The 13,258-nt window shown below is 44.2% G+C and overlaps 1 protein-coding gene across 1 annotated transcript in view; it reads right to left on the bottom strand.

The window, feature by feature from the left end:
• Nucleotides 1-9,510, bottom strand: part of WDFY2 (WD repeat and FYVE domain containing 2) — a 354,163-nt gene extending 344,653 nt beyond the window's left edge. The window contains exon 1 of the mRNA XM_007945228.2: nucleotides 9,374-9,510. Within this exon, the coding sequence (XP_007943419.1) occupies nucleotides 9,374-9,510 (137 nt within the window). The remainder of the gene's footprint in view (nucleotides 1-9,373) is intronic.
• Between the last annotated feature and the right edge of the window lie 3,748 nt (nucleotides 9,511-13,258).

Genomic DNA, 13,258 nt, shown 5'->3' with positions numbered 1-13,258 from the left:
GTGCATCTCTCTGGGTTTTAAACACCAGAGGCTCAGCCTCAAAACTCAAGTCTACATGTCACCACAGTAGGACAAACCGACAGACAAGTTTGTCTTGCTGTTGGAGACCTCTCGTATCACCCCCACCTGGGTCGCTGTGGCTGACTGCTCCTCTGTCTGGGTTCCTGGCTTTTAATCCCCTTTCTCCTGCTCTCCTGCCCTGTTGTTTTGTGCGTCCCTGAGGGATGCCATGGGACAGAGTAAAACTGCCCCACAGGGATTTCTTAGCTGTAATCTTCATGGAAGCAGATTGCCAGGTCTTTTTCCCAAGGAGCTACTTGTTTGGCAGCTGAGCACTTAACCATTTGTGCCGCCAGGGCTCCTCTTTCAACTGCCACATGTGCTAGTGGCTACCACGTTGTACAGCACAGATTTAGAACATTTCCACCATCACAGAAAGTTCTATTAAACAGCATTGGTCTATACAATCATGAAGGCATGCATTAAGATAGAGTTTCAGTCAGCCTAGATCCCAGAGTGACTAAGGAACAAAATCCCCCTACCAAAGTTGGACAAACAATAAAAGCAAAAAGTAAACTAATATTCAGCTAAACCACTGAGATTTGGGGAGTGTTCATGATCATTGGTATACTGGGTTAAATAGTGACCCCAAAAATCATGTCCTTCCCAGAATCTTAGAATGAAAGTTTATTTGGAAATAAAGATGTAATTAGCTATGCTGAGGTTATAGTGGAGCAGTGTGGGCCCTTAATCGAACATGACTGGTGCCCTTATAAGAAGAGGAGAAGAGACAGAGAGAGAACAACGGAGTTATGATGCCACAAGCCAAGGAATGCTTAGGTGTACCAAAAGCTGGAAGAAGTGAGAAAAGACCTTCCCTTAGAGCCTGAAGAAGGAGCTCTGGTGGCACAGTGCCTAAGGCATTTGACTGCTAACTAGAAGGTTAGCAGTTCAAACCCATCAGCCACTCTGCAGAAGCAAGATGAGGCAATATATTTCCATAAAGATTTATTGCCCTAGAAACCCAATGGGGGTTGCTGTGAGGGTGAGTAGGAATTGACATGGATTTTTAGAGACTTCAGAGAGAGCATGGCCCAGCAAACACCTTGATTTCGGACTTGATTTTCTCTCCAGAACTGTGAGAATACATTTCTGGTTTTTTTAAGCCATCCAAGTTGGTGGTACTGTTACAGCAGCCCCTGAAAACTAATACAGTACAATAACCAAGCATATCCTGATTGAATACTCACATAACACCATTAAATTTGGTTAATTTCACTTCTCCCTTCCACATGACCACTTCCTCAGTTTAAGCTACTAATTCCTTTAACTAACACTTACTGTGAGGCAAGTTCTAGGCACTGGGCATATAGGCGTGAACGAGACAAAGTCCATGCCCTCAAAGGCTGCATGGTCCAGTTGGGGAGACATCCGGTAAAGTAGATAAACACCATTTCAGATAGTGGTAAATGCTATGCAGAAATCAAGGCAAGATAAGTGGAAGGGAATCAGGAAACGTCTATCTTAGGACGTATCAGTCCATCAGACTTCTGAATGGTGAGAAGGAACGAGTGTGCCAATATCTGATGGGAAGAGCATTAAGGCACAGGAAACAGGCTCTGCTGCTAAAATGAGCTCAGTGTATTTCAGTAAGGCCAGTGCAATCATCTCCTATCTGGTCTATTATCACAACAGCTGCCTTGCTTGTCTCACCGCCTCTAGTTTCTTCCCATTGCAATCTATCTCCTACACCACTACCAAGAGTCTCTACTGAAAACACCAATTCATCATGCCAACCTCCTCACCACCCAGATCCCCCCTACCATTCCAGCCACACCCACTAGCACTTCCAACCCACCACCACTGTGAGTTGAAAAACATCTGGGTTCTAATCTCAGCACTGACGAATACTAGCCATATGACCTCATTACTCTGACCATCAGTTCTCTTGTCTGTAAAATATAAATACCGCCCCCTAGTTCACAGGGTTATTGTAAGGACTGATTTATGGGACACAAAGCACTAGCACATGACCTGATATGTGGAGATTTTTATTTCACTTTTCACAAATATTAATTCATTTAATTTTCAGAACAGCACTTTGAGAAAAGTTCAGTTCCTACCCTCATTTTTAAGATGAGGAAGCTAAGGCACAAAGAGATTAGACTGCCTAAAGTCACGCAGCTAGTAAGTGGCAAAGCTGAGTTCTAAACCCAAGGTGACTGGCTCCAGAGCTTAGCAAGCCCATCATGATACTTCTAAATGAATGCAAGTTTTCTTTCCCCCTCTACTTGGAAGGTCCTTTCCTCTACCCTAGATTTTTCACAGGAATTCCTACTCATCCTGCAAGATCCATTTAGAGAAAAGCTCCTCAGTTTCTCTTAGAGGCTTTCTCCTCTAAGTTTTTCAGCAATTCCGGATGCCACTGTTTGTACCTGTCTTCAGTACACTGTACTGACTGCTGGTGATGGAAAAATGACCTTTCACTATCTATAGTAATTACCTAAAGTTACTAAACTATATAAATGCTAAGATTGTTGACTTGTATTAAGATACTCATAGAATGAGTTTACACAGATAAAGGTCTGGATGGTGCTGGCGCTCATCTAGGGAGAGATGCCTCCTGGCCTTCATCACTTGAAGAGGCTACCAGTGGACAAAGGAGCCCCAAGTAAGCTACAAATTAGACATCAAATCTAACCAAGATAGAGCCAAAATAACTTGTTGTTGTTGTTATGTGCCATCCAGTTGGACCCGACTCATAGCCACCCCTTCTTGGGTTTCTGAGGCAACATCACTATGGAAGTAGATTGCCCGACCTTCCTTCCGAGGAGTGGCTGATGGGTTTGAACCACCAGCCTTCTGGTTAGCAGTCAAGTGCCTAAGGCACTACGTTATCAGAGTGCCCCCCAAAAAAATTAACTAGGAGGAAGCAGCTAAGCAAAGAACAGTAAATATACCATCTACTCAGAAAAGACAGTCCAGAAGCTGAGAAATGAGGAGCCCAAAGTACCAGAGTTGGGCCAGTTCTTTGGGGCTGGCACTTGACTACAATCAAAGCAAAGATAGCTTCAGACAAGGCCCATGAATCATGAGAATAAGCTGTTATATGGTAGGACCAGAAAACTGTACTTGCAAGTCAGATTGTTTTCGTAACTTACATTCCCTTGGCATCAAGTAAAGTTGGAGTCTGTCAACTGTGCAAAGAAATGAGGACAAGGGTTTTTATCTACTCTCAGGGCTAAAGACTGGAGTATTACCAGCTTCCTATCGAGAAAATAATAAGGATGAAAATGGCAATCAAGGTGGAAGAATCCTCCAAAGGCAGGTAATTTTAGGGGAGAATAAAGGCTGTGGAATCCAGCCACTGTTCTCCATGTGAAAATTCTCTTCCTGATACTAAACCTTAGAGGTTATGGTTTTGTTTCACTAAGCAGTAGGCTTCTAAAATTTTCCCCCACTAAACTGATAGTGGGAGCTCTGGTAGCGTAGTGCCTAAGGCACCTGACTGCTAATCAGAAGGCTGGCGGTTCAAACCCACTAGCCACTCCTCGGAAGGAAGATGGGGCAATCTACTTCCATAGTGATACTGCCTTGGAAACCCAAGGAGGGGTCACTATGAGTTGGGTCCGACTCAATAGCACATAACAACAACAACAAACTGATAGCATCTTGAGAACAAGGACCTTGTCATTTTTGTCAATGTTGTGTGCACATGGGCCTGGAACATACCAGGAACTCAAATGTTGATCAAATGAAGCAATGCATAGACTTTCAGCGTTTTAAGGCACTTTAAAGGTTTGCAATCTAATCCGTTTCCAACAGGTGCACATGTGTTCATATAAGGCTTTTATAGGTCCTCATAAAAATCATTCAACAAGTACCAATTAACATCTACAACAGTAAAATGCTACACTCTCAGGGGCAGCCACAAAAAAAAAAAAAATAGATGAATCATTGATATAACTGATGTTTAGTGAGAATTCACTGTGTGCCTGCCACTATGCTGGGCCATAAAGATACTACAATGAGTAAGACAGACACAGCTCCTTACAGAACTAATGGAGAAGATAAATGGAAATAACGTATCTATAGTACTGTTTAAAATAGAAAATGTTAAGAGTTTTCAAAGGTACAGATAAAGGGCAATAGGGGTCAGAGGTCAAAAAGGTAACCCAGAGTTTCATAAGACTTATTGGACACTAATATTCAGTAAAAGGAGCTCTGGCGGCACAGTGCCTAAGGCATTTGCCTGCTAACCCAAAAGTTGGCAGTTCAAACCCACTAGCCACTCCATAGAAAGAAGATGGGATAATCTACTTCCCAAAACACTCACCACCTCAGAAACCCAATGGGGGTTGCTGTGAGTCAGAATGGACTCAAGTGGATTTGGTTTTTGGTTTTTTTCATCATTCAGTAATAGACACTGTTTGTGGTTTAACCTGACAGTTCAAGAATGAAGATTACTAGTTGCTAGCACAAGCGGTTAACAGTAATGGCTTTGCAAGTTTAATGAAAATCAATATCCTATCTTTATATCTAAAGATGTAACATTATGCTAAAGCATTTTATCAAGTTGCACTGACAATGGATTTTGAAAATCAAGTATACTGAGCAATTCTCTTTTACTGAAAGCCGTAACAGAAAATGAGCTCTAAATAACAAAGTTATCTTCACATTTGAGTACAGGCATAACTCATTTTATTTTACTTCACAACTACTGCTTTTTTTTTTTTTTCCTACAAACTGAAGGTTTGTGGCCAACCCAAGTTGAGCAAGTCTATTAGCACCATTTTTTCAACAGCATGTGTTCATTTCATGTCTCTGTCACATTCTGGTAATTCTCACAATATTTCAAATTTTTTCATAATTTTGTTGCACACTTGAGCTAGACTATGAAACCAAACTAACTCACTGCCATTAAGTCGACTTTAACTCATAGCAACCCTATAGGGCAGAGTAGAAATGCTCCATAGAGTTTTCAAGGCTGTAAATCTTTATAGAAGCAGACTGCCTCATCTTTCTCCAGTACGGTAGCTGGTGGGTTTGAATTGCTGACTTTTGGATTAGCAGCCCCATGCTTTAATCACAGAGCCACCACAGCTCCTGTTAATAAACTACAGTATAACGTAAACACAACTTTTATATGCACTGAGAAATCAAAAGAATCGTGTGACTTGTATTATGATATTCGCTTTATTGCAGTGGTTTGGAACTGAAACTGCAGTATCTCCAAGGTATGCCTCTATATGACCACAGAGACACAAACTTTGTACTAACAAAACATATAGAAAGAATTGTTTTCATTTAGTTGTCACTAAGTCATCCCCAAATCATGGCAACCCTATTGCAGAGTAGAAGTGCTCCTTAGGGTTCTCAAGGCTACGACCTTTCAGAAGTAGACTGCCAGGCCTGTCTTCCAAGGTGCCGCTGGGTGGGTTCAAACTACCAAACTCTCTAACAGTCAAGTGCTTAACTTTTTCTGCTACTCAGGCACTCCTTATAAAGAATAGTCCTGGACTTTTATGTGGGTCTTTTCCATTTAACAGTAACTCCCTATAATAAAATAATTTCTATTCCTTGTATCATTAACTATTGTTGTTGTTGTTGGGTGTCAATTCTGACTTATAGTGACCCTGTGTACAACAGAACAAAACACTGCCCAGACCTGTGCCATCCTCACAATCCTTGCTATGCTTAAGCCCATCTTGTTGCGGTTCTTCCCCTTCTTCTCTGACCCTCCACTGTACCAAGCATCATATCCTTGTTCAGGGAATGATTCCTTCCAACAACATGACCAAAGTAGGTGAGATAAAGTCTGGCCATTCTCACTTCCAAGGAGCATCCCAGATGCACCTCTTCCAGGACAGATTTGTTTGTTCTGGCAGTCCACGGTATTTTCAGTATTATTCGCCAACATCACAACTCAAAGGCATCAATTCTTCTCTGATTTTCTTTATTCATTTTCCAGTTTCCACATGCGTATGAGGCAACTGAAAATACCATGGCTTGGGTTAGACGCACCTTAGTCTTCTTCAAGGAGACATCTCTGCTCTTCAACACTTTAAAGAGGTCTTTTGCAGTAGATCTGCCCAGTTCAATATGATGTCTGATTTCTTTACTGCTGCTTCCATGGTGTTGATTGTGGATCCAAGTAAAATGCAATCTTTGACAACTTCAGTTTTTTCTCCATTTATCATGATGTTGTTTATTTGTCTACTTGTAAGGATTTTTGTTTTCTTTATGTTGAGGTGTAATCCATACTGAAGACTGTAGTAATCTTCATCAGTAAGCGTTTCAAGTCATCTTCACTTTCAGCAAGCAAGGTTGTGTCATCTGCATATCACAGACTGTTAACGAGTCTTCCTCCACTCCTGATCCTGTGTTCTTCTTCTTATAGTCTAGTTTCTTGGATTATTTGCTCAGAATAGATTCAATAACTATGGTGAAAGGATACAACCCTGATGTACACTCTTCCTGGTTTTAAACCCTGCAGCGTTCCTTTGTTCTGTTCAAACAACTGCCTCTTAGTCTATGTACAAGTTCCTCATGAGCACAATGAAGTATTCTGGAATTCCCATTCTTTGCAATGTTATCCATAATCTGTCATGATCCACCCAGTCAAATGCCTTTGCATAGTCAATAAAACACAGGTAAACATCTCTTGGTGTTCTTCGATTTCAGCCAAGATTCATTTGATATCAGCAATTATATGCCTCCTTCCACATCCTCTTCTGAATCCAGCTTAAATTTCTGGAAGTTCCTTGATTATATACTGCTGCAACTCTTTTTGAATTATCTTCAGCAAAATTTTACTTAACGTGTGATAGTAATGAGATTGTTCAATAATTTCCACATTCTGTTGGAATACCTTTCTTTGGAATGGGCACAAATATCAATTTCTTCCAGCCAGTTGTCCAGGTAGCTGTCCTCCAAATGTCCTAGCATTTACAAGTAAGTGCCTCCACTGCTGGATCCATTTGTTGAAACATCTCAATAGTTATTCCATGAATTCCTGAAGCCTTGTTTTTCATCAATAGTTATTCCATGAATTCCTGAAGCCTTGTTTTTCATCAATTCCTTCAGTGCAATCTGTACTTCTTCCTTCATTACCATTGGTTGTTGATTGTATGCTACCACCAGAAATGGCTGAACGCTGACCAGTTCTTTTTGGTACAGTAACTGTATATTCCTTCCATCTTCTTTTGATGCTTCCTGCATCATTCAACATTTTGCCCATAGAATCCTTCAATATTGCTAGTTGAGGCTTCAATTTTTTCTTCAGTTCTTTTAGCTTGAGAAATCCTCTAGTTGTGCTGTGGTTAAAGCATTGGGGCTGCTAACCAAAAGGTCAGCAACTGAACCCACCCAGCACTCCACAGGAGAAAGACAAGGCAGTCTGCTTCTGTAAAGATTTACAACCTTGGAAACCCTGTGGGGGTCACTCTGAATCAGAATCAAATCGATGGCAATGGGTATTGTTAACCAGGAAAATGAAAACAGAGCTAAGACATAGTTAGGCATTGTGTTCTTCTGTCTTATAATCAAAGGAAATTCATCCTTTAGTTCTTTCATATACACCTCTTCGACATTGCCAAATGCTTTGAAATACATCCTACAGAAGCTCGTTCCTTCAAGGTAAATACTCTGGAATGGGAATCAGGAGACAGGAGCTAAGACTCTACCAACAACTATATGAATTTGAACAGTTAACAAGCTCTCTGACCACAATTTCCTTGCCTGTAAAATCAAGCTGTTGGAGCAAATAATATCTAATACCCCTTTTCCACTCAAAGAAAAAACTATGAAAACCTAACTCTACTCCTAAACCATCAACAGCAGGAAAAAGTTGCAAACCAAGTCTGAAAGAAGCTTAGGTTTAACTACCTTCCTTCCTCTCTGATTTGATTGAATGTACTTACAAATTTCCTACAGCAGTTAGGTTGAGCAGTTTCATCCCTAGCAGTTAGACTGGGAAAGAGATAACAACAATATACCTTTAAAAACAATTTTATAACACAGAATTTCTAGGTCCAGAAGCAGTCTCTATAATAGAATTTTGCCTCTATCAAGAAATTAAACTGATACAAGGCTCCTTTGTGAATTTCAAAAGCTTCCTACATTCATATATTCAATTTCAGCCATGAATTTGTTCTGTGCATTGCAGACTGCTTGTCACTGATGTCTGTTTACAACGTTTTCCATCAGATCTGCATAGGAAATGAATTAAGTGTGATGTAAACAAGTATATGTCATTAATATACTCACCCAAAATTAATACTGAAGAACCCAAAATATAACAGGCATATGTTTTGAGGCTATACTGTAAATAAAGTAATGAATTGGGTATAAAGTAAATAACGAACGTTTTGCTGCTTTACATCTGCAATTTTAGGATTCAAAAAGGAAAAAATCATCACTACCTCAGCATAATTTGAACTTAAAATTATTAAAACTTAACTATGTGTTAAGCTAAAGGCCTCTTCTCAAGTACATCTATTGTTACTTTTTGTTTTTAGAATACTAGTAAACGAATTTCTACTATGTTCAAGCAGCACTGCTGTCTGGAAATTAACACTATCAGCTTTATTTATGCATAATAAAAGACGTTAAGTTGAAGCCAAAACGTTATTGTCTGAAAAACACGAGAAAATACTGAAGGCAGAACAACTAGCTCCACTTCTGCAAATTAAGCAAAACAGAATAGAAAGGAAGCAAGCAAAGGGAAGGAACTCAAGAGCTAGTTGCAGTACTGGTCCCTTGTATGTTCCAGGAGCTTTCCCTTGCGTAGAAGAGATGAGGGGAAAGGAGAGAAGGCATCACACAGAAGCCCAGAGTTACTCTTTTCATAACTTACAATATTCATTTAATTCTGTGTAAGACGTCCGGGAGATGTGGATTCTCAGTGAGACTGTCTGAAAAAAGGGAATAGCATCTGCTTTCTCAGTTTGTAGCCCTACGAACTGTACCCGAGAGTATCCAAAAACCCTTAGTTATCTCGCAGAGGTGTCTCGGAGAATCTTCCGGGCGCACACACCTGCAGGCCTGCGCAGCTGGCCCCTCTCGCTCTTCGCGCGTCCTCAGGGCTGGACTACAAGGTCCAGTGACCGACGCAGCGCGAGCCTAAGGGCCACTCAAGCTCTGGCAAGAGCCATCCAGCTCCGGGCGAGGCCGGAGCGCACGCTGCTTCTCCAAGCCACGCAGTGGTAGGAGCGCAAGCTAAACACCAGCACCACTGCGATGCGCATTTTAATATGACTTGGGGGAGCACGTCTACACTCTTGTGGACTCCAAGGCATAGCCCCCAGCGCCGCGCTCGGGAACAGCCAGCCCGTCCCGCCCCTCCTCGCGGCTGAGGGGCAGCGATGCGTACCTGTCCTCTGAGACGCTGATGACGCCCTCCTCCTTGGGCACGATCACGGCCATATTCACCACCTCCTGGGACCCTTCGACCCGCTGCAGCAGGATCGGCTTGCGGGTCAGTGCTTTGGGTTGGATCTCCGCCGCCATCGGAGGAGGGGGCGCGGCGAGGCAGGGCTGAAAAGACCGCTCGGGCACGAGCACAGGCTCTGGTTGGCCGGAGCGGGACACCGAGGACCGACGCACATAGCCTGGCCACCGCTCCCGGGAACGACTCAGCGCTCCCGGCTTCAGGCACCAAAACCGCCACGGCCGGAGGAACAAGCCCAGCGCCACAACCAGGGGAGGGGGTGGAGAGCCGGGAGGCGGGGCCGTCTGGGGGCGGGGCCTGCCGCAGGGGGTGGCCGCTGGTAGGCGCGAGGGCGGATTCACTTCCGGGAGGGTGGTGGAGAAGGAGGGGAAACTGAAGGAGGCGGGGTTTTGGTGGCTCAATGCGCGTGCGTCAGCAGACTAGCCCATTCCGCACCGCCCCTCCGCAACTCCAGGCGCCATACCGTTGGGACGCATGCGCTTTCCATCCCTTTAGGCTTTTATAGTTGCTGGCTACATACCCAAATCTTCGGAAGGAAGGTTGGGCAATGTACATCCGTAGTGATCCTGCCTGAGAAACCCAAAAAGGGCTCACTTTGAGCCGGTCCAATTCAATGGCACATAACAACAGCAACATACCCAATTCTTAGTCTCCTCCATGTTTAGCTTGTACGCATGCCTGGGAAGACGCTTGCCAGAGGTCCGCCTCTTCCGAATTTCCCGAGACCGGGGTGGAAGTGGGTCTGGGGAAAGCGCGCCTCGGCGAGGCCTGAAAGAGCCTGCAGGAAGGACAAGCTGAAGTAGTTGAAGTGACTGGGCACAAGCACGGTATACCTGGCCTTTGCGGTCTCAGCTATGAAACCTGTGGTGGGCAGCTGTTGTTGTTGTTGTTATTTGCCGTCGAGTCGGCCCCGACTCATAGCGACCCCTCCTTGGGTTTCCGAGGCAGTATCACTACGGAAGTAGGATTGCCCAACCTTCCTTCCGAGGAGTGGCTGGTGGGCAGCTACTGCTCCCAAAATGCACCAGGCCCAGGCCACCACCCCGTGGGCTCCTAGCAGCTGTAGTTTCTCCGAGCCTGCGTTCCCTAGTTCTGGAATGATCTATTGTTTGTTCACTTCTCAGCTCTCCGAACTTGGGGAGCGACAAAAGGACCTTTGGCCAATTTGGGATTCGGCCTGACTTGGCGGGGAACTGAGAGGCAGCCCCTGGCTGAGCAGGCTGTCACCATGCCCGTGGTTCAGGTAGCTGCCCACAATAGCGGTGCACCTGGAGCAAGAAAGGTTGAAAAACATCCTAGAGATTAGAGATCATTGGTAGTGTCAAGTCTCTCCTTGTTTTCTTAAAGGACTAATTTACTAGCCCAAGGTCATCCGGGCAATTACTCTTGAACCCAGGTCTCCATTCTCCTAGTGCGGAATTCTTTCCATTCCCGAGCAACCTAACCTTATTAGCTTACTCCAAAGAGAAAAAGAGTTATTGTGATACAATGATGGAGTGACTATTTGTTGTTACGTGCCATGAAGTGGGACCTGACTCATAGCGAGCCCCCATTGGGTTTCTGAGGCGGTATCACGACAGAAGTAGATTGCCCAGCCTTCCTTCCAAGGAGTGGCTGGTGGGTTTGAACGGCCAGCCTTCTGGTTAGCAGTCAAGTGCCTTAGGCACTACGCTATCAGAGCTCCTGAGTGAATATTAGGTACTAATATTTCCAGGGGAGCTCTGGTAGCATAATGGCTAAAGCACTTGACTGCTAACCAGAAGGCTGGTGGTTCAAACCCACCAGCCACTCCTCGGAAGGAAGGTTGGGCAATCCTACTTCCGTAGTGATACTGCCTCGGAAACCCAAGGAGGGGTCGCTATGAGTCGGGGCCGACTCGACGGCACATAACAACAACAACAACAACATTTCCAGAGCTAACAGGCTAGCAGGAGAATGGTCAGGGGCTATGTGGTGGGATTGCGATGGCAGGGCTCTGGAGGTCACAGTGTGTTAATACCAGAGCTGGCCAAGGAGTAGGACCGTCCTTTGGAAATGCGTTTCCAAGGCAGGTTTTTGGCAGCCAAAGAGTATGGTACCAATGACCTGTCTCAACACCTCCTATCTTTGCAGAGATGCTGTTTTGAGCTTGAAAGGAGGGTCCAGGTATTTTTCAGCTGTTGTACCCGCGGAAAAGTATTCCACGCCCTGAGCCTCATGTTCCCCATCTACTCAATAGGGGTGATAACACTGTCCTTGCAGGTTGTGAGACTTACAAATGACATATTATTTAAGTGCCTTAATGTACAATTGATCCTGTTATAGTTATGAGTGGGACACCTTTCCTGGGGGAAGCATCTTCTCATTCTCTTATAGGTACAGAGGAAGTGGTAATGGCTGCTCCACCCCAGGCCTTGTAGGAATTAGAACCAGGGTAGAATCACCACCACAACCCTGAGTCTGGCCTTCAATTCTGCAGAGCCAGAATCTCTTATCTTGCCATTCATTCAAGAAACATTTAGTAACTAAAGTAACTCAGTGTAAACTAAAGAGTAAACTCAATAAACTAAAGTAACTCAGTGCTAGGCAGTGGGACAAAATTTGAACAGACCTCTCAATTCTCAAGGATCTCACAGATCACTAGAGTAGATAATAGGCAATGGTAGCTGCAGTGATGATGTCAAGAGTTGTGGTGGGGGAACACAGGGCCCAAGGGAATGGAGAAGGACCTGGAAAGGAGGCAGGGAGGAGATTGTGCAGGAAAAGTTGCTCAGAGAAGGCATGACCTAAATAAAGTTTTGAAGTGTAATCAGGAATAAGCAAGTTGCATTGTTCCTGATTTAAGCTGCATTGTTTTTGGTTTAAGTTACATTGGTTTGAAGAGATGGAGGAGGTGAGTAAAGGGCCTGGAGGCAAGCACAACATGGTTGTTAGGGAATTAAAAGAACTTTAACACAGCTGGAGCATAACACAGAGGCTTACATCAGAGGGAGGTAAAGATGAGGATGTCACAGGACCCAGGAATGGAGCCATGGCCTGATGCACCTTGTCCTTGTTAGAAAGGGGTGCTCTTCATCCACTTCATCCTCTGGTGGGATGGCCCTCAAATAAACAATCATTTACAATATAATCTCACTCACTGCTGTGGAGTCAGATCCGACTCATAGCAACCCCTCTTTGGGTTTCCAAGGCGGTATCACTACGGAAGTAAATGGCTCAACCTTCCTTCCAAGGAGAGGCTGGTGGGTTTGAACCACTAGTCTTCTAGTTAGCAGTCAGATGCCTTAGGCACTATGCCACCAGAGCTCCCACAATACAATCTGGCAGTTGGTATGGTGAAGGTACTTGTCTTAATTCTCTAGTGCTGAAATACCACAAGTGGATGGCTTTAACAAACAGAAATTTATTCTCTTACAATTGAGACTAGAAGTCCCAAATTCAGAGTGCCCACTCTAAGGGCTGGGTGCTCAACTTTGAGCTTAAGCTCTGCCTCTTATTCCAGGCCCACTTGAGCTGGAGGCATCTCCTATCTCAAGCAGCTTCTGGCTGCTAAGGCTGACAAATCCAAAGTCAGCATGTAAAATGGCACAATCCCAAGATCGGCAGACAACATAACAGACCACTGGTTCAAGTCTAGGAATAATTCCAGGATCAGCAGGCACCACAGTAGGCCACTGGATGAAGACTCAGCCAAATGCAGGACCTAACATGCCAAAAAGCTAGAAACCTTTCCCAAAGTTTTTCCTTATTTACTGGAAGCAGGCCACACCCCAAAGACAGCTGCCTACCTGCTCACAGCATATTGCACTATGGAGGTGATTACAAGCT

Source organism: Orycteropus afer, unplaced genomic scaffold (genome assembly GCF_000298275.1).
Source record: "Orycteropus afer afer isolate SDZICR_OR568_19922 unplaced genomic scaffold, OryAfe1.0 scaffold00134, whole genome shotgun sequence".
Classification (NCBI taxonomy): domain Eukaryota; kingdom Metazoa; phylum Chordata; class Mammalia; order Tubulidentata; family Orycteropodidae; genus Orycteropus; species Orycteropus afer.
Note: the sequence above shows the minus strand (reverse complement) of the source record. Positions and strands in the feature narration are given on the sequence as shown.